Below are 19,252 nucleotides of genomic sequence, written 5' to 3' on the forward strand. Positions count from 1 at the left end.
ATCTAGTGGTGAACTAATAGAATGCAACAACCTAAGTTCGAAGCACACACACTGTGATGCCAGATACGCTTCGCAAGCCTACCACCAATTACTATGTTCGCAAACTTCTTGTCCTTCAGGTTTCCGTAACAGAAAGAAGGCGGCGAAACATGTCAGCCTCATGCAAGGCACGGCGCGACTCATAATATAATTATCGTGATGACATTTAAAAAACAATGTACATTGATGATAGCACTTTTTGGGGGGACATTACTGAAATTAATAGTGTTTTATTTTTATGAATGAACATTGAAAAAAAAACAAAAAAATCTACGCACTGTCCCTTTAATGTCAGAAAACGACTTCCGGGCAGTTTTGAGGAAATTCTGGTCCACCATCTGGCATCTCATCTCAGGAGGGTTAAACAGTGCACCGTTAACAAGTTCTGCACATGTAGTAAAATTTTTTTTTAAAAAGCACTATTTTAATAACAAAGACAGTTAAAATAAATTAAGAAATATAGTACAGCATACATTAATGTAAAAAAAAAACTAAAACAATGCTGAGTCAAAAGCCAAAGCATAAAAGTGTGTTTTAAGGCAAGTTTTGAAAATGGGCAGAGAGGGGAAGGGGCTTGCCTTTGAACCCACGGACTGTCCGACAGTTACTGATCGATGCCGGTTTTGGCAATGAACGGTGAAAAAACTTGAAATAAATAAATAAAAGTAGGAGTCCATTTGAGTCAGTCATTTTGTTGAAAATAGTCACAAAAGAGCTGCCGCACCTCCTCGCCTTGACCCCGGTCGGTGTCACCGTCGACCTCGGCGTAGGCGGGCGGCGGGCTCTCGGCCTCGGCCACCTCGGCCAGCCACTCGCCATTAAAGGCGTCGCCGTGCGACTCGCATACGTTGTGCAGAATGCAGCACGCCCGGATCATGGCGGGCACCACGTCAAGGCCGCAGTCGTTGCGCTTGCTCAGGCACTGCCAGCGCGCCTTGAGCCGCAGCAGCGCCTCCTGGGCCACACGGCGGGCACGGCGCAGCCGCCGGTTGAATAAGTATTGGCGCTCGCTAGTTGCCGCCGGGTGGGCTCGCGTGGCCCGCTTCTCCGGGTAGGCCTTCAGGAGCCAGCTCTGGAGCGGGTAGCAAGGCTCGCCCAAGAGCACGTAGCTGCAACACGGGAGGGAACCAAAACATCATTAAACATCGGGAAGAAACCCTACAGCAGGGCTGGGCGATACGGCCTTTGTATAAAAGCCCCAATTTTAATCTTTTTGTCCTCCTTCAACAAAATGCTAATATTATTCCATGACAACATGCACCTGAGTTGCTTTCCCATGAAGAAAGGCGGCGGCGCCGACGATAGTCCGCCCTCCGCTGCCGTGGACCACAGCGACGACTTCTGCAAAATATCGGCTGGCTCGATCCCGCCAGGGAAACAGGCGCACATGTCCCAGATCTGCCCGCGACCGTTCACTGTCACCTGTCACATCAAAGACAAGTAATGGATTTTTTTCCCCTCCCGTGTACCATTTTTATTGTAGGAGATGAAAAATAACTAAAATTGAAACTACATTTTACATTTTTAAAACAAAGTAAAAGTAACTCTAATTACTTGCACTTTTGACAAATACTCCTTGTATAAACAAAACAAACCCAATGACAACTAAAACTTGTAAAAACTAAACTAAACTGAAGCATTTTTAATAGAGATAGAACGATTATCAGCATTTTGATGAATATCGGCATCAGCCATTTTGAAGAATAACATGGCCGATAACAGATCCATTAAAAAAAAAAAGGTTAACTTAAGGGAACCAATTGAAAAAAATAATAATATTTTCCAGAGATGCTGCTGACCCTGGGAACTCTCTGCACCTGTTTTTGTTTGAAATGAAAACTAAGTTAAGTAAAAATTTAATACTTGCAATATTTTGACATTTTTGAATACTTTATTTACTGTAGAAAACGTAAAAAAGTTTTTATTTAACTTTTGAAAACATGCTACTACCCTTGGGACATTCCAGAACTTTTTGTTAGATTTTTAAAACAAAAATGTGTATTGCCTAAGATTTTTTTTTTATCCAATATTTTAAGAACCCTAAAAGTCGTTAAATAAACATATGCTTTAAAATAAAATAAAAAATAAGAGCTAGAGTTTGTAATTTTTCAAATTTTGATACCAATATTTTCCCTTTTAGTGCAAATAAATATTGGCTCCAAATAACGCTTATTGGCATCCTTGACTACTAATAATCGGTATTAGCCTAAAAAAAAAACATATCAGTCTATCTCTAATTTTCAGAAATAAAACCTAAAACTAACAAATAGAAAAAACAAAAGTTAAAAAGAAGAAAAGCTAACTATGAGGCAGATCAAATGCATTCAGTCTGGCCTCGATGAATGTCATCATGCGTTTATTTTTTCTAATTGCATCAAACCCTTTGTTGTTGAATATGTGATCTTTGATACATGCATTTGAGCATGAAATATAATATACTGTCATGTACATGGGTTCAATAAAAAAAGACTTATAGTAATTTCTCTATATTTAAAAGCTATATATGAGCTCCAGTTTATATACTATAATGGTATAGAAAATAGCCCACCTGAGACAGCACTGAGAGCCAGCCGGCGGGGTTGATGTAATCGGACGCATTACTGGACGGCGTGATGATGGCTGTGTGCAGCGTGGCCACAGCAGCAACACAGTGCGGGAAGCCCCACTGGGAGAGGAAGAGGCGTGCCGACTCCTCCAGCTCAGGCTCGGCAGGGGGCCGCAGGTAGTCGGCACGGAACAGCGCCACGATGCTGTAACACATGTCTCGCACGCACTTACAAACGGTGGACTTGCCCACACCAAACAGGGCGCTGATGGTGCGGTACTCCACGTTGGACGCCAGGCGCCAAAGCGCCACGGCCACGCGCTTCTCCACGGGCAGTGCCAGGCGGAAGCTGGTGTCCTGGCGCGTCAAGCGGGAGCGCAGCTTGTCGCAAATGTAGAAGAAGGTCTCCCGGCTCATCCGGAACTTGTCCAGCCAGTCGGAGGGCTGGAATTCAGTCATCACCACTCGTTCCCACCAGTCCGTACTGGGGACGGTGGTCCAAGGGCGTGTGCGGATATGAGCGTTGGAGCGAATGCCCCCTGCTATCATCATCTGGGGGGGATAAAGAGACTACATAAATAAGATGGTAGGTACAATACAAGACAGTCAGTCAAACATGCATACAAATGAACACACGCGCAAGGAGTCTCGACCGGAGGAGGTGCTAAAACTTGCCAAGTTTCAGAAAAACAGGCTGCTGATGACACTCACATTACACACAAAAAATGCCACTCTTAGTCAAAGTCCTACAAGTTATACAGCTAGACGTTGTACGATATCAATTTTGATATTTAATTTTTTTTTTTTTTAAATCTAAATTATATTTGCTCATTTATGCATCATGCAGTCAGACCATCATCATTCTCCTCTGCCTCTGGAAGAAGTACTGTCGCTGCCTCAGACGTCTTTGGATCTCATTGCGCCGCTGAACGTCCGCGTTGTTTACGTCCCTGCGGCGCTTTAGCAGCATGTAGGTCATGAGAAACATGAAGGGCCGCAGCCGCTCGTCGTCTTCATCCATTTTGACCCACAGCGCCGTAACACATTCGAATTAATCTTTAATCTTATTTTTTAATAATAATAATATAATATATATATATATATAGCTACAAAACAATGTTATACGCTACGCGAAGAGAAAGCCCACTTCCGGTTATTCTTCTTCGGCTTGTTGATGCGGGAAGACTTCCGGGTTTTCTTTGTTTTCGCAACTGTCGAATTGAGTCTATTCATTCGGTTTAATTTTCTACTTACTAACTTAGATAAGTGACGCAGCAGCACAACAAATTCGCTTTGTCGAGTTAATGTTAACGGCGACAAACCATGCAGATAGAATAATGTAGCTGTTATGTGATGGAGGTTGGACGTACTCTTGCGGGTTCTTTTTCCGGTTCAACCACTAGCATATGGCACCACCTGCTGGACAAAATAAATTCACTGATTCGTGGGTTATTTTCACGTACAGCATTTTAAATTCATAAATAGCCACAATTTCTTTTATTTTCTTATTTTTAATTCATTTTAACTTAACAATTCACCAACCCGTACAACTAAATAAGATTCAGTGCAAGGGCAATAAATACTGCATGTGTAAATGTCTTGTCATTGTGGTCGTTCTACGTTGTCCATGTTTTCATGGGTCATCCAAGCATCATGCATTCTACAGACCTTTTGTAAACAATAGGCACCAGGGTAGTTCTGGGTAGCAATAAGTCATTGACCCGAACTGAAACCATAACAAAAACTTGTGTTTTTGTTGAGGATGTTCAATCCCACTTTTTTTTTTTTAGACCGATACCAGTACGTGGACTCAAAATTTCCAATTCCTAGCTCCTGATCATAAAATGGCCACAAGAGGGCATGAGTGCCGATACTTTAAAATAAAGACATCGGCAATGATACCAATGATATCGGTATTCTTTAATGGCTCTGCCTGGGTCAAATGACATAAAAGGGTTTGTTTACTTGTGATGCCATCAAAGATTGAATTGTCTTTTGAACGTGTGACATCACGGTGAAGAAAAGTCTATGAGATGACTTTCACACGAGCGATAAAGAGTTCCGCGGCGGCGTTCTCAAATTCCTTGGCGTCCATGTGACCCACCGGGGCTCGCGCCTGCGCTTCAGTCATGGCGCGCGCCAGCTGGTGCGGTGACATCTTGGCGCTGGCCTCCAGGCGACGCAGCGCTTTGACGCTAGCGGGGTCGGCATCGCGCGACGTCTCCAAAGCCTCCCTCAAAGCGCCCAACACGGCCAGACACGGGGCCCGCGAAGCCGGCCCCTCGTCCGGCTGGCACACCTGGGCGTAGAGTCGCTGTGCTTGGCGGATGTAGTCAGAGAAAACGGCGCATGTCAGCACGCCATGGCGGAAGACGCCGTACGGTACGGCCTCGTGGTCGTGACAGTGGAGGCGGCACAGTAGCGGGGCGGAAGTGGAGGCCGGCACGCCGCCCTCGCCGCACAAGCACCGCAGGGTTTGAGTGTACAGGGCACCACTCACACCGCCGCCCGCAGCTCCAGCATCACCTGCATGCCCGAAAGGTCCCGTGAAGCTCAAGAGGTCGTAAGCCACACGGACGTTGTTACCAAATGCAGATCTGGGTTTAGAGACATAAAAAATGACACATTATTAGATTGTATTTGCAAATTACAATTCAGGTGGACGTTAACTTCAGACAAGGTATTAACTAAGTACCATCCTTGACTCGTATCGCAACCCATGTATCGAGATACCCTCCTTTTTTTGGAGAGGTCCTAATATTTTTCTATTTAGCATTTATTTGAAAAAATATTTATGGATGGATAATATGTTATTAACTCATTCACTGCCATTGCTGGCTTAAGACGTCAAAAATTCATTTTAACTATTTAAATTAGTTTACATTTTTTCCACTTTTGTTAACAAGAGTATGAAAACCTAGAAACAATTTTTTTATTGTGCATTTAGAACAGATATAAAATTTGTGATTAATCGTGAGTTAACTATTGAAGTCATGTGATTAATTACAATTAAGAAATGTAATTGCCTGACGCCTTCATTTTTAATAATCTTTTTTTTTTTAATAATCTTTTTTCAAAAAAAGAAAAATATAAAAAATTAGGGCATTAGGTGATTACATTTTTTATTGTAATGAATCGCATGACTTCAATAGTTAACTAATTAACTAAAAGTTAATTAATCACAAATGTTATATCTGGTCTAAATCTACAATATTTTTCCCCCTAGGTTTTCATACTCTTGTTAACAAAACTGGGGGGAAAATATTAAACTAATAGAAATAGTTCAAATAAATTTTTGACATCTATAGCCGTCAAGGGCAGTGAATGAGTTAATATCTACAAATCATTTTCTACATTTGTTTTGCTTTTATTAATTTTGTATTCATTTATGAGTGCATTTCTTGACTTCTTATTGTGTTATTTTTGTAGTAGTTTGAATACATTTGTTTTTATTTACTTCTTAATGTTAATTTATAAGTAATGTATCTTTAAAATCTATTTCTATTCGATATACATGAATGAATGAATTGTTACACCTCTGCGAATGGTGGGCCAGGCGCAGGTGCCAAAGCGCCCGGTTGAGTCTCTGCTGAGCCCGGGCGCCTCCTTCTCCTTCCCCAGGCGGGCCGTCGCTCAGACGCGGCTCCTTGAGGTCTTCGCCACCGCTCTCCACCACGGCGGCGGCCAGGTTGCCGAAGTGGTCGGCCAGGAAGCCGATGGGGTCGTCCGGCCGGGCCTCTACCATCTTCAACACGGCGCCGCGAAGCAGCTCTCCGACGCCGTCCTGAGACAGGAACTCACGGTCTGTAGCCGGCCCGGAGGCTTTGGTGCCCGGGCCCGGCTCGGCCGGTGCGCCGGGAGACAACCCGGACCCGGCGGACCGGCGTTTCTCTCTGTCGGCCATCTTTGTTGACGTCCCGTGTCGCAGCAACGGAAGTGGAAGTGAAACGAGACGCCGGGAGGGGAGGGGAGTGGGAGTCTCTCTCTCTCTCTCTTTTTTTTAATGCTAAATTATGTAGTGTACAAACATTTTCAATCAAAAAATATCAGCAACTAAAAAATATACATTTTAATATTCTTACTATTATTTTGAGAACAACATTAGACTCGAATTTCAATACAACTAAAAAATATACATTTTAATATTCTTACTATTATTTTGAGAACAACATTAGACTCGAATTTCAATACTGTTGGCCATCTTTGTTGACGTCCCGTGTCACAGCAACGGAAGTGGAAGTGAAACGAGACGCCGGGAGGGGAGGGGAGTGGGAGTCTCTCTCTCTCTCTTTTTTTAATGCTAAATTATGTAGTGTACAAACATTTTCAATCAAAAAATATCAGCAACTAAAAAATATACATTTTAATATTCTTACTATTATTTTGAGAAAAACACTAGACTCGAATTTCAGTTAAATTATTTACATTAGCTTTTATTTAAATTAATTCATTATATATATTTTTTTATTTTAATCATTTAACATAGCGAAATTTAGTCTTTACAAAGATAGTATAATTTGGAGTTAATATTGTCTTACATAGAAGCCCCCTCTCTTTAGGTATTAAGATGACAATATGACAAATTTTGTATCTATTCAATACATTTTTACTACATTAAGTTAGTATTTTTAAAATATATTAAAAAAACTGCAATTACAAAGGCAGTTTCCATTTTTTCCATTGCATTTTTTTTAATATGCCTCTACGGATTTACCATTTTTAGTTATTTAATAATTACTTAAAAGAGGAAATGTTTAGTCTGATTTCATGCCAGGCAGTGAGAAAAAAAAGCATATTTTTCTATATAGTGTATGTAAACATCTGGTTACAAATGTATGTACGTAATGAAGCCCAGCGAAACATACCCACCCAGCAATTTATTTATTTTTTCACCATTCATTCTTTTAGTAATTTCAGAAAGCTTTTTTTAAATTTATTTTTCTGCATTGTTTTTTAACGTCTTTGGGTCTTGTTTTAAAATGCTTTTAAATGTTGAACTATTATGTAAAGCACAGAGTTACTGTGTGTATGGAAATGTACTCTGTTGACACTTTCGGATTTGTGCTTCTATAACAACTTTAATCAATACTGCATGAACATGTTAAGACAGTCTTAAAGGTGCAGACACGGAATCAACAGCAAATGGATGGAATGTAAGCCCTTCCATTTAACAGTCTACTGTAACCCATTCCTAAAATAACAGTGCAGGAACCCGGTTTTATGTAACGTTTGCCGTCTACTTGGAGTGCTCTGCGTCGTCGTACTCGTGGACGCCGTTGGGGACCTCCGCGTGGTTGCCATTGGCGATTGCCTTCTTCGGGGTGGCCGTGTCGCCATTGGGGCGCTGCGTGGACAGGAAGCTCCTCTGCAGCTTTTCCTCCAGCAGCATGTGACTCTGAGGGGGCAGGCCCAGACATGCCCTGGAAAAAGGTCCGAAAAAGTCATTGGCCTCGCTCTCCTGTATATATTTTGAATGTCGCTTGATGTATGTCCGTACCTCATGATGTTTTCTATGGAGGCCCTCTGGCGGAAGAAGGCATTGATGACGGGGGTCCCCGGTGGGACCAGGGGGGCTTTGCATAGGAAGGAGAGCAGCACCAGGACGCTGTGGAAGGGCTGGAAGTGGTCCTCGCCATCGGGCCGGAAGCTCATGCGCTGGCACAGCTCTGTCAGAATGGCCAAGTCCAAAATGATGGGGCTGGCCAGGAGAGAGTCCTGGTGGCCAAATAACAGCAACGTCGGAGAGAAAAGTCAAATGTGTCATGAATAAAGTCTTCATTTTACTGCAATGTCGGCAAAATTTTCCCAAGATAAAGTTTTAATATTACACGGGAAAAAAAATCTTTACTTTAAACAAGTTGTAAAGTAATGGCAAAAGCAGTAATTAAAAAAAAATTAAGTCATTATTGTACAGTACTAAAGTTGAAAAATTTGAAAAAATGTTATGTTACATGAAAAAAAGTCCTAATTTTCTGGGGGGAAATTACATTACGTGGAAAAGCAATAACTTTACTAAAGTCTGGCAAAAGTCAACATTTTACTAGAGGAGTCGTATTTGTTCAGTAATTCAGATAAACTGTAATCTATGGAAAAAGTCAATATTACAATTAAGTCAGAATTTTACTAGAACAGTGATGACATTTTATGGAGTGGTGATGATAATGGGGGGGAAATAATTTGATGAAAATAAAATTGAATTTGTATAGTGTGGAAAAAAACATTTTTATTAGAATTAAGTTATTTTACTAGAATAGTTATCATTTTATGACAACAAAAGTTGTAATTTTCTAATTTCATATGAATAAGGTCGTGACATCTCAAGAAAGAAAGTCATAATTTTACCAGAATAAATCGGGAGACAAAAACTTTAAATTTGATAAATATGAAGTCATAATATTATTATGCGTGTGTGTGGGGAATGGGGGGGTAGTCACAATATTACAATAATTAAGTTGTAAGTTCTAACATTATGAGACAAAAAAATTGAATTTTACAAAAATAAGTCTAAACTTCACGGGAATAAAGTAACAAGACAAAATTTTACAAACATTTTGCTAGTTGCCAGGCAGAACTCATGGGGCACATTTGCTGGTGCCCCAAAGCCTTATTAAAAAAAAAAATAATAATTGACACAAAACTTGAGGCTGCACGTAATGACCCAAAAAGTACCGGGAGGAGTCTGTATTGAACTTTTTGAAGTGACGAGACTGACCTCACAGGTGTTGTGCAGTACGATGGTGTTGAGGCCGCCCATCATGATCTCAGACGTGTACTCATCCATGGCTCGCTTGCTGTCTCCCACATTCGGAATGTACTTAATCACCACCTGGAAGGAAACAGAATCATATTCAAAAATACTTGAAGCTGTAATTTAGGACTAAGGCTGTATCATTACAAAATAATACACAAGTGAAGTGCCCTCCATAAGGTTAAGACATGTTGAAAGCCTTAAACTAAATTCAGTGTACGTGTCACTCACACAATGGTCGGGCTTCTCCCCGTGGTCGTAGAGGATGGAGTTGGAGCGGACCATGTCGTCCACCACGTTGCTCTTGGTGATTTCTTTGGAGCGGAACTGCTGAGGCGCAGACAGGTTCTTGCCGTCGTTGTTGCCCAGGTGGTTGTAGCTCACGATGGAGGTCGGCTGAGAAGGACAAACACACACAAAGGAAGGAGTCATTTGAAAAAAAATAAAATTAATTATTTTTTTTTTTTTTAAGAAGTCATTTGACGAGAATAAAGCTGCTATATTATAGTACGTTGGGGTAAAATTCAAATTGTACCATTATATGATTGTACTATCATGAGACAAGGGTCTTCATTTTTACCATAGTAAAGTTGCAGTATTATGCGGAAAAAGTACTAATTTTATGAGGAGGAAGTCACAATTTTACTAGAATAAAATGATAATCTTACAAAGTAAATGGTCATAATTTTATGAGGGAGTCAGTCATCATTTTATAAAGCCAAAATCCACCAGTTTTTATCCATCTCAGGGGCGGCCAGTTTGCTACTTTTGTGTCAACTGAAAATGACATCGGTGCCTAATTGGCCCAATCATGACTGAATTTGGTCATGTGACATTCACAAGCTGAGCCATGATTGATCGTTAACCGAGCCCTGAGAAACTGTGATGTCATTTTTTTAGTCGACAGCAAAGTGGCAAAATGGTTGCCCCCTTAGATGGATAAAAACAGGTGGATTTTTCTGCTTAATTCATATTTCACAAATGCAATATTTACCACATTGACGTGTTTAGACTAGCGGAGGCGCATAGAACATATTATTGCAAAGAAAATGTTTGACTTGACTTCCCCAATAAAGGAAAAGTCCTCATTTTGCGAAAGGAAGGACAAGGAAAAATTGTCATTTAATGAGGAAAAAGTAATAATTTTATTGGAATAAAGTGGTAATATAATACGATTTTATAGGTAAAAAAAATATTTATTTTACGAAGAAAAAGTCAAAATTTTACTAGAATAAATTTTGGGGAAGAACAAAAGTTGTGCATTGCAGTCAAGTTCTCACCTTGATCCCCGAGCTGACCAGGAAGTCCACCAGCACCGACTTGATCTTGGTCTGTCCGGACTTGAAGTCATCCCCTCCGACAAAGACTCCCCTCTGCTGGGCCAGCTCCACGGCCCCCGGTACGAACGTATTCTGAGGGGAACCGTTGATGTAGGCGCACCCCTCCAGGATGCTGGCCACTGCAAACAGAGTGGAGGGAGACACCTCTAAGCCCCCCTGACCAAGGAGGGGGAGGGACAAAAACAAACATACAATCAATTGGCTGGCTGGGTTATTTTACTTTAGCACGTTTTGCCAGGTTTTGTGGGAATCACGTGAGGTTAAAAGAGAAAAATGGAAGAGTTCAAAGCAAACATGGTGGAGCAGCATTTAGGTGTTATGCTGCAGGCAAATGGAATAAGTTGCCAACAAGTTTTTCCACATACCTTTAATTTAAGTCTTCGTTAAACATTTTTCAACCAATTTCAGGGCGGGTCATTATTTTCTTATTATTATTCTCATCGCAGACTATAGCATTTTGTCCCACCTGGATGGCAGCCAGCAAGTTCTCCGCCGTGTCGTTTATGCCCGGCACGACGTCGCAAAAGCGCTCGGTGGTGGCGGTCCACACCACGATCACTTTATCCACTCCACTGACCTGCCGGAAGTCACGGATGTCCGCTCGGATGCGCTCCACCTGAAAATGGTTTCTCACATGAGCTACCGCCACTTGGTCAGGTGCCGTTAAATACAAAAAAAAAAAGATTTAGCGTAACCTGCTCCGCCATGGTGCCGCCGAGTACGTTGTCGGCCCGGCTTTCCTGGTTGGCGGCGATGAAATCTGGGATGTAGATGGACGGTCTGGGTTTCATGGCGACCATATATGGTCGCAGCTGCTCTTGTAGCGACCATTCTAGCACCTGGGCGCGCTCCATTGCCCTTCCCAGATCCAGCGAGGAGATATCCCAACCTCAGAACACATTCAATACGGCAATGGTCAATTTGTATTTCTACGTGTGTTGCCACACAAAAATGTACATAAAACACACTCTACCATCAAAGACGATGTCGTTGGGGTGCACCATGGGTAGCAGATCGCAGAAGGGCACGTTGAACTCGCCGTCAGGCCCTGATCCAAGACACACGGTGGAGGCGTGCAGCAGTGAGCCAAAGTAGTTGGCTTTCTGAAAAGATGACATCATAGGACAAAATGGTTCATATTTAAAAAGGGGACGTCAACCTCAATATGTTCCCTCACTAGTCTAAACATGACATTCTGATTAATATTACATTTATGAGAATAAGTTATGAAGCAAAATCCATCTGTTTTTATCCATCGCAGGAGGCGGCCATTTTGCTACTTGCTGTCGACTGAAGATGACATCACAGTTGCTCAGTGTTCAGGCAACGACCAATCACAGCTCACCTGTTTTCTGAAGCTGAGCTGTGATTGGTTGGGACCTGAGGCCTGAGCAACTCTGATTTTCACACGACAACAAGTGGCAAAATGGCCGCCTTCTAATATTGATACAAACTGCTGGATTTTTAAGCTTAACTCTTACTCCACTAACGCAGTATTAACAGAATACCGTATTTGGATTAGTGGGGCTGCATAGAACATTTTATTGTTAAGAATTCTTTAACTCATTTGCTCTCAAAAACTTATATTTTAAATATTGCCATGGTCCCAAAAACATATAAATATATATATATATATATTTTTTTTTTTTTTTTCTGAAGAGGTCACTTAAACCAATGGTACTTACTACAAAAAACGGCCAGCAGGAGGCAGCAGAGTAAAAGAGATCAACCAGGGGCATGTTGCAAAAAAAGAAGAAGCTTTTTTCACCAGTGTTTTAAACAGATTTGTGAATAACGATGAAACTTAGCTATGTCCTAATGCTAATTGCTGCAAAACGGAAATGGATAAAAATATTTTTTTCCTTATGAAAGAAGAGATTTTTTTTAGGTAGGTTCCGTGAACACAATATTCTGCGGGCCTTGCGAAATCAGTCAAATCCAGTAAAGCAGCCGGGAGCAAAGGGGGTTGCTTCGGTGAAAATGGCTGCGAGTGAATGTGTTAAAAGGGTAATATTTTCGCAGGATGTCTGTATAATTTATTGGATATAATTATATGGCGATGAAGCTTCACTTTGTGTCACTGAGCTTGTTTCTTGACCTCATTCCGGACTAGCCGAAGCTAGCGACATGAAGCTAAAACCTAAACCTTTAGCCAGGTAGTTTCAGTAATAAGACTTTGGGTCTAAAACGGACCATTTTTCGGCAGTGGCCCCGAGCCAATGTCAGATTCTGTCCAGAACCACTTGAGCTTTATTTCCATTGATCAAAATCCGAGGACCTCTCTCACCTTGAGCCCCGTCTTTGTGTTCCAGGTGAGATTCATCTTGTTGGCCAGGATGGCCGCGGTGACCGTAGTGCCGTTGTTGCCACCCCAGCCCACCAGCATGACCCCCAGCCGGGGTACGCGTGTCTCTGTGCGAATGGTCATCTCAGTGGAGCGGGGCGTCACCTATATGGCGTCACGTGGCCGGTCAGCATGTGTGCAGAGGACATTCTAAAATGTTTCGTTTTCAGGGTTTCACTTACTGTGACTGTATTGCCAGTTTGGTGCACGGATGAGGAGCAGTAGGAATACTGAGCCTCAATGTGTGTGTCCGTGTACTTGACATTGGGACTGTTGATGTGAATCTTCACAGGCATGTTTGACGATTCTGCAACAAAAACACACAATTTTCGATACTACTTTTTTCAGACCAATACGAGTACTCAAATACGAGTACTCAAATACGAGTACTCAAATACGAGTACTCAACACTTGGGTAGTCACGATCCCGATGCCAGTAGTACTTTAAATTCCAGAAGGAACCGATCATTTTAAAGAAATATACTGTATCCCAATATAGCAATTTTCTTAAAACTGCATGAAATGAATGGCAATGTTCTTATTCATGATCATAAAACAAAAGGTTACTAAAATATGCAACAATTTTCTAAATGATTAAAGATTTGAAATCCTTGCTGGATTCCCTTTCCGGCAATACATGTATTGTGAAGATTGACCCAATAGTTGCTGCGATATACGGGTCCAAAGGAAGTTGACCGCGCCCATTTTTGCCCAAAAAATGTCAACATTCGATGGGCCATAGCTCCCAAACCCATGCTCTGATTGACATGAAATTTTGAATTTAATGCTGTGTCATCACTAGCAACAAGTACGCCAAGTTTCATTAAAATCTAAATTTGCTTGTTTAAACCCACTGGGTAATTTGGCATGGAATGACCTATTGTAAAATAGTCAAATGTTCGGCCTATAATTCATATCTTTATTGCTGTAAGTGTTAAGGGACCAAAAAAGAAGTTATTATATTCACAATATATTTTTTAATTAAATGGGCAGATTAATTTGCTATCAAAATTTTATTCCGCCAAATATTGAAGTCGGCGTTGGCCTAAAAAAAAATTATTCTGTATCCACTGTACCCGTAGTCTTACAGTAAAGGATATTTTGTATTTAATCAACTGTTTTAGGGGACCTGATTCTGATACACCAAGTGGAGGTATCAACATCCAATCAGGCCTGCTTTCAGGGAATACAAAAAGACACTATAGACACTTTGCTTCCAAGCTACTTGGACCAGAACCGAACCATTTAGAAAACAAGATTCACGGCAGCTCGCAACAATGGACGTTATGTAACGCAAGCTTGTATGCCAAACTTTGGTACGACATGGCTAAAGTCGGGGCATGTTAAGTACTGCCCATTTCTTCAGCCCCTCTCAAGTGGAATTTTACTGATGCCCAAATTCCCACCGAAAGCTTCTTTCCTGATGCCAATTTGAGTTTCTTTTAAATAGTGGATGGAAAAAAACAACTCAGCAACTCCAGCTGGACTAAATAGTTCACAGGGGGGAAAAAAACACTATTTCAAAAGACCCAGGAAAGTGAATTCATAATATTTTTTGTCAACATATTATACACATTTAAGGATAGTAATTATTCCGGACATCCGGCATTTCTGATATTTCCTTTACACAGTGAAAACAAATGGCGTATTTGATTGCTTTTGCCCGTGATTAGCATACAAATCAGGCAGATTGTAATTTAGTCAAATGAAATTTCGTCACATTTTGAAGTGAAATGAATCCTCACAAATCAAATTACAACAAGGAGTCCAATGCTTTTCAGTGGACGGAGAACCCCCTTTCGCAGAGTTGACCGCCATTTTGAATTGTGACATGAGCTCGAAATAGTAAATTGCTAAGAAAAACAGCAAGGACTGAGAACTATTAGTACTCAGTTGTGGATATATAGCGTTATTATTATTACTTTACTATTACTTAACCCCCCCCCCACCCCCAGTTTTGCTGATTTTTTTGGGAGGCTTAGCTAAAATTCAGCATTGGACATGAGTCCCCAGTCGCCACAATTTTGTTCAGATCAGTGTTTATCCAACCAACGCGATTGCGAATTACTTATTATTACTTAACCTGTTAGCTCGTGAGCTAGCTAGTGGCTAGCACCTCCTGTGGTGCTTGGTGTGGAAAGCCCTGCAAAGAACCAGTGGGACATATTCCACAGAACAGACACTTTAAGAGGATTAATTTTAGCAGCTTAAAAAAAAACGTAGGTATTTGCTGGTTTTATGCGTTCACAGAGTTCAAGAGCAAAGATAAGGGCTTGATTTTTCCCACCTTCGAAGTCTCATTTTATGTACATGTTAACTGTATTCTTCTCAGTTATGTGCCAAATTTAGAAGACGTGTAAAATGCAATAATGCAGTGGAGGAGGGTTGCAAAAAAAAAAAACTCGTGTGAAATAATGCGAAATGAACGAAAGTCTATAAGCAAAGAGACGCAACAAAGTGCGGATTAAAAAAAAAAGAAGTAATTCAACGATGCGCTGAAGGAGGGATGGAAAACACTTATTCTGGTCATTTGACGTCAATTAATCAACATGCAAGTCATTTTCTGGAGTTTAAACAAACGCTCCACTGCCATTTTGTCATTATGTAATGCATACCGTTCTAACTCGATGGCGGAGTTTTCTCACACACGCACAAAAAGAAAAGCCGCAAGCGGAATTTCAATTATCACCTTAGCAAGTGACTTTACTACGATGACAAAGGTCAATTATTACTCACGGTGATGCTACTACATACGTGTGAATGAATGGTGCGTGCGCGTCTTGCTGCTGCTTCTGCTTCTGCTTCTGGCAAAGTGAACAAGTGGGAAAGTTCCACAAGCTTCCACTGGCCTGGCTACTTGCCAATGAGCTTTTCTCCTGACACCTTTGCAGGCTTACACTCACTTTAGAGCCTCCCTAGCGCCATCTAGAGGGCAAGGGGCATATCGTATGTATTATTTTTAGGCACATACAGCAACCTTTTTGCCTTGATCTGCAAGATAAATTCTCGCGGTATTTGTGAGTTGACGAACTCCGAAGAATACATCTTGTCCGTTGATTTCCACCGATCCAAACCACCCAATCACAGACCGACATTGTGTTTGGGGCGTGATATGCAGCTGTGACGAAACCAGGAAGCCAGCGCCGACGCCGCGGCAAACAAACTAGCCTAATATGGACGAATGGACGCTGCAATTAATTCTGTTCTTGCAGAGTTAACTCACCGTTTCCTTCTTGATTGTTGAACAGCGAGAGGCGCTTTGTGCATTTTTAGCTAGTAACGATGTGCCTAACCGATGTCTGCCATCTAGTGGTGAATGATGATATTACAACTTAAAGTCTACAGCTACTATTAGCGGGGATAGGGAGCAGGTTGGCTCGTGAATAGCGAAAATCCGCATATAATTAATACCCATTGAAATGCATTGGGGGAAAAAGTTATTTTTTTTGTGTATGCAGGCTACTGTAAGCCCAAAAACGTGAAGAAAAAAAAAACGCTGATAAAATATGACCCCCCATAAAAACGTGCGTTGGCACTTCCAAAAAATTTTAAAAAATTACATCTTGTATAATTAGAATCAAAACGGATATTTAGACTTTATTTTCGTAATATTACAAGTCTACCCAACCCAGCTTCTATAAAATTAAATTATTTCACATAAAAAAAAAACACACACAACTCTTGATCGACTGTGTTATTACAATTTTTAAACAATAAATACAGCAACTGCATTTCTATTATCTATTTGGCGTTGAAGTTAGACCACCAGTCTAAGAAGAAAAAAACGGGTTTGTTTTGTATGTCTTATCTTGTATGTTTTGCATATTGTGACTTGGTCTTTCTTCCTTATTTTTATTTTTACTGTTTTATTAAGAACTGTTACAAATTGTATGTAAGGCGTGTAGATTGGATCGACTGAACCCCAATGACGTAGAACCCACACGCCCTTTCTGATTGGCTGAGCGAGCGTGAACGTAGCAACGGTCCGGAAGATGTCGCTCAGGCCAGTACTAAAAAACTTCCGCCTTAAGTTGTAAAGAAAACATAGCTGCTAAAAAGGGCTTTTTTCGGACGACGTACGCGCCCCCGTTTAAGGAGTCCAAACACAGGTAGAGCCAAGTACACGCTTCGCACCTCATCGCACATCCGTCACGTAGGCACTTTGGCGTCGCGTGTTTTTCTTTTGCGGGGCCACATTTTTAACAGGGCCGAGACAAATGTTACGCTTCGCTCTCGCTAAGCTAGCACGGCTAGCACGTCCGCCTAGCTATGGGGTGAATACTATCACTTCGCCTATTCATAATAGCGATTCAATCTGACTGTATAGACCACGATTGCCGAATTGGACACTTGAAGCGGTGTATTGGTGGCCGTTTCGACCGTCTAGACTATTTCGCAGAAACATTAGAGCCGATGGAAGGATACGTCGGCTACTTTCGGAGCTAGTGTAGCCTAGCCGCCGCTAAAAGGCTGCGTTCAAGGTAGGCTAGGAGAGAAAAGCGTCTTATCAGAAAACACATAGTTGTATTAACGACACATTCAACGGGGGGATGCATCATTCAAATTCACAATTGTGGGCCGATTTCGTAAATTCTTACTCTGTTTTATGTCCATAGGGTTGCTTTTTCCAAACGCCGGCAATGTGTAACTAAGTCTTCCAGTTAGCGAAATTTAAAAGGAGTGACTCGTCAAATTAGGTGTTAAGACACGCACGTTGGCATGCCACTCCCATCTCTCTCGCACACACGCACACATCATACAAGCGCCACAATGAATGGACACACACATGCACGCGCGCGCATACTGGGGGTGGGAGTGGGGGTCGTTGGTTCCTCAACGGTTTTATGTGCTCAATAGGATTTGAAATGGGAAATCTGTAGTGTTGACTTGTTCAGGCAATACGTCCTAAGTTCCTAGTCAATAAAGTCTTAATAAGTTAATACTTACTCTAAAATAATAACAGGAAAAATCCAGCAACTTAGAAGGAATCAAATGAAAGCATTACACCGGAAAGGAGAAATTTGACAAGAACAAAATTGCAGTTATGGGAGTATAAGCTGAATTTTATAAGATTGAAGACAATAATATACAACAAGGGATAACATTTTCAGTTTAACATCAATAAAGTAAAAATATTAAAAGAAAAAAATATATATTTTAAAACAATGAAATGGTAATATCACAGGGATAATGTAATTTTACTATTTATTTATCATTTTTATATATTCTTCTTTTTCTAATACAGTACATGCAAAGTAAGTGTTTGTTTTTCCTAATAAATTTGTTCACGTTTGTCAGAAAGATCCACTAGTCAATAATAAAGGGATTGAAGCAAACAAGAAAATAACCACTCACCAGGGATGTATTAGTACGCTAAAATCACATTTCAGTTTGGTTTCTTTGCGGCTTAAGTTTGGTATTTCCGGTACAAAAAAAAAACACGGATACAACTTTTAATTATGTTTACTTTGAAAAGATGACAAGTGAACCATTCATTTTTTAGAAAAAAAGATATAAGCAACTTATTTGGGTGATATTCAAATTGATTACAGTACACTCTATAATAAACACACGTTACGAAATAGAAAACTTAATGATGTAAACTAATAAGGCACTGAAATCTTTGAGCACTCAACTGCTAACTATGCTAACTATTTAAGTTTAAGGACAAGTTGTCATTATACACTTTTTATGAAAACATACATTCAGTTTCAATTATGCAAACTATATTACACTCTATAGTAATAATAAAAATACAGTAACTTTTGAAATACTTTATAAAATTAACAGTATTTCGGCATTGAAATCTTTGAATAATGAATAATCAACAATGATAAATCTAGTTTTAAATTTTTGCTTAGTCGCTTACTTAATCCACATTTTCTGCGAAAGCACAGATCTTGTTGCACTTTTGCAGTGACAATATCTCCAGCAATAAAGGAAAACCGTTCACTAGCAACCGAGCTAGGTGGAATCGAGAGGTAGTACTCAATTTGTAATATGTGGACTACGTTTACAAGCCGTCAATATTCAGGTTAAGCTCCAAATTTCTGTTTCTGAAAGATTTGAAAGAACCCGTTTATATGCGGAAACAATACACGTCATTTCTGCTTCTTATCTTCTAGCGTTGATAAAAGACATTATTTCCTTGTCACTCGGCAGTGTGTTGCCGCCCCGCGTGACATCCAAGTTCCGCCATGTTTGTTTATCTATGCTTTTGTATTTCCGGTGGTTAG

General features: G+C 40.7%; 4 protein-coding genes across 7 annotated transcripts in view; 1 reads left to right on the forward strand and 3 right to left on the reverse strand.

The window, feature by feature from the left end:
• Positions 1-253: 253 nt before the first annotated feature.
• Positions 254-3,942, reverse strand: LOC144048621 (uncharacterized). Its single transcript, XM_077560759.1, has 4 exons — positions 3,438-3,942; positions 2,588-3,136; positions 1,301-1,461; positions 254-1,148 (listed from the first exon to the last, which is right to left on the reverse strand). The coding sequence occupies exons 1-4, from the start codon at positions 3,603-3,605 to the stop codon at positions 722-724; spliced, it is 1,305 nt and encodes a 434-aa protein (XP_077416885.1). The 5' UTR covers positions 3,606-3,942; the 3' UTR covers positions 254-721.
• A 91-nt stretch (positions 3,943-4,033) lies between these two features.
• On the reverse strand, positions 4,034-6,774 carry tpgs1 (tubulin polyglutamylase complex subunit 1). The gene is made up of 2 exons (XM_077560813.1): positions 6,121-6,774; positions 4,034-5,181 (listed from the first exon to the last, which is right to left on the reverse strand). Exons 1-2 carry the CDS (start codon positions 6,486-6,488, stop codon positions 4,611-4,613), a joined length of 939 nt encoding a protein of 312 aa, XP_077416939.1. The 5' UTR covers positions 6,489-6,774; the 3' UTR covers positions 4,034-4,610.
• An 868-nt stretch (positions 6,775-7,642) lies between these two features.
• On the reverse strand, positions 7,643-17,757 carry LOC144048642 (inositol-3-phosphate synthase 1-A-like). 4 transcript variants are annotated; one of them, XM_077560830.1, is made up of 11 exons: positions 17,615-17,757; positions 13,199-13,323; positions 12,960-13,121; positions 11,646-11,775; positions 11,368-11,561; positions 11,139-11,288; positions 10,613-10,828; positions 9,564-9,728; positions 9,297-9,410; positions 8,082-8,299; positions 7,643-8,004 (listed from the first exon to the last, which is right to left on the reverse strand). In XM_077560830.1, the coding sequence occupies exons 1-11, from the start codon at positions 17,628-17,630 to the stop codon at positions 7,821-7,823; spliced, it is 1,674 nt and encodes a 557-aa protein (XP_077416956.1). In that variant the 5' UTR covers positions 17,631-17,757; the 3' UTR covers positions 7,643-7,820. The 4 variants fall into 4 exon arrangements, with proteins under 4 accessions (XP_077416956.1, XP_077416965.1, XP_077416974.1 ...); XM_077560839.1 differs by lacking the exon at positions 17,615-17,757 and adding an exon at positions 15,771-15,925; XM_077560848.1 differs by lacking the exon at positions 17,615-17,757 and adding an exon at positions 15,753-15,878.
• Positions 16,970-19,252, forward strand: part of LOC144048661 (programmed cell death protein 10) — a 10,253-nt gene continuing 7,970 nt past the window's right edge. The window contains exon 1 of the mRNA XM_077560880.1: positions 16,970-17,125. The gene's annotated coding sequence lies outside the window, so the exon portion shown is untranslated. The remainder of the gene's footprint in view (positions 17,126-19,252) is intronic.

Source organism: Vanacampus margaritifer, chromosome 1 (assembly GCF_051991255.1).
Source record: "Vanacampus margaritifer isolate UIUO_Vmar chromosome 1, RoL_Vmar_1.0, whole genome shotgun sequence".
In the NCBI taxonomy this organism is placed as follows: Eukaryota; Metazoa; Chordata; class Actinopteri; order Syngnathiformes; family Syngnathidae; genus Vanacampus; species Vanacampus margaritifer.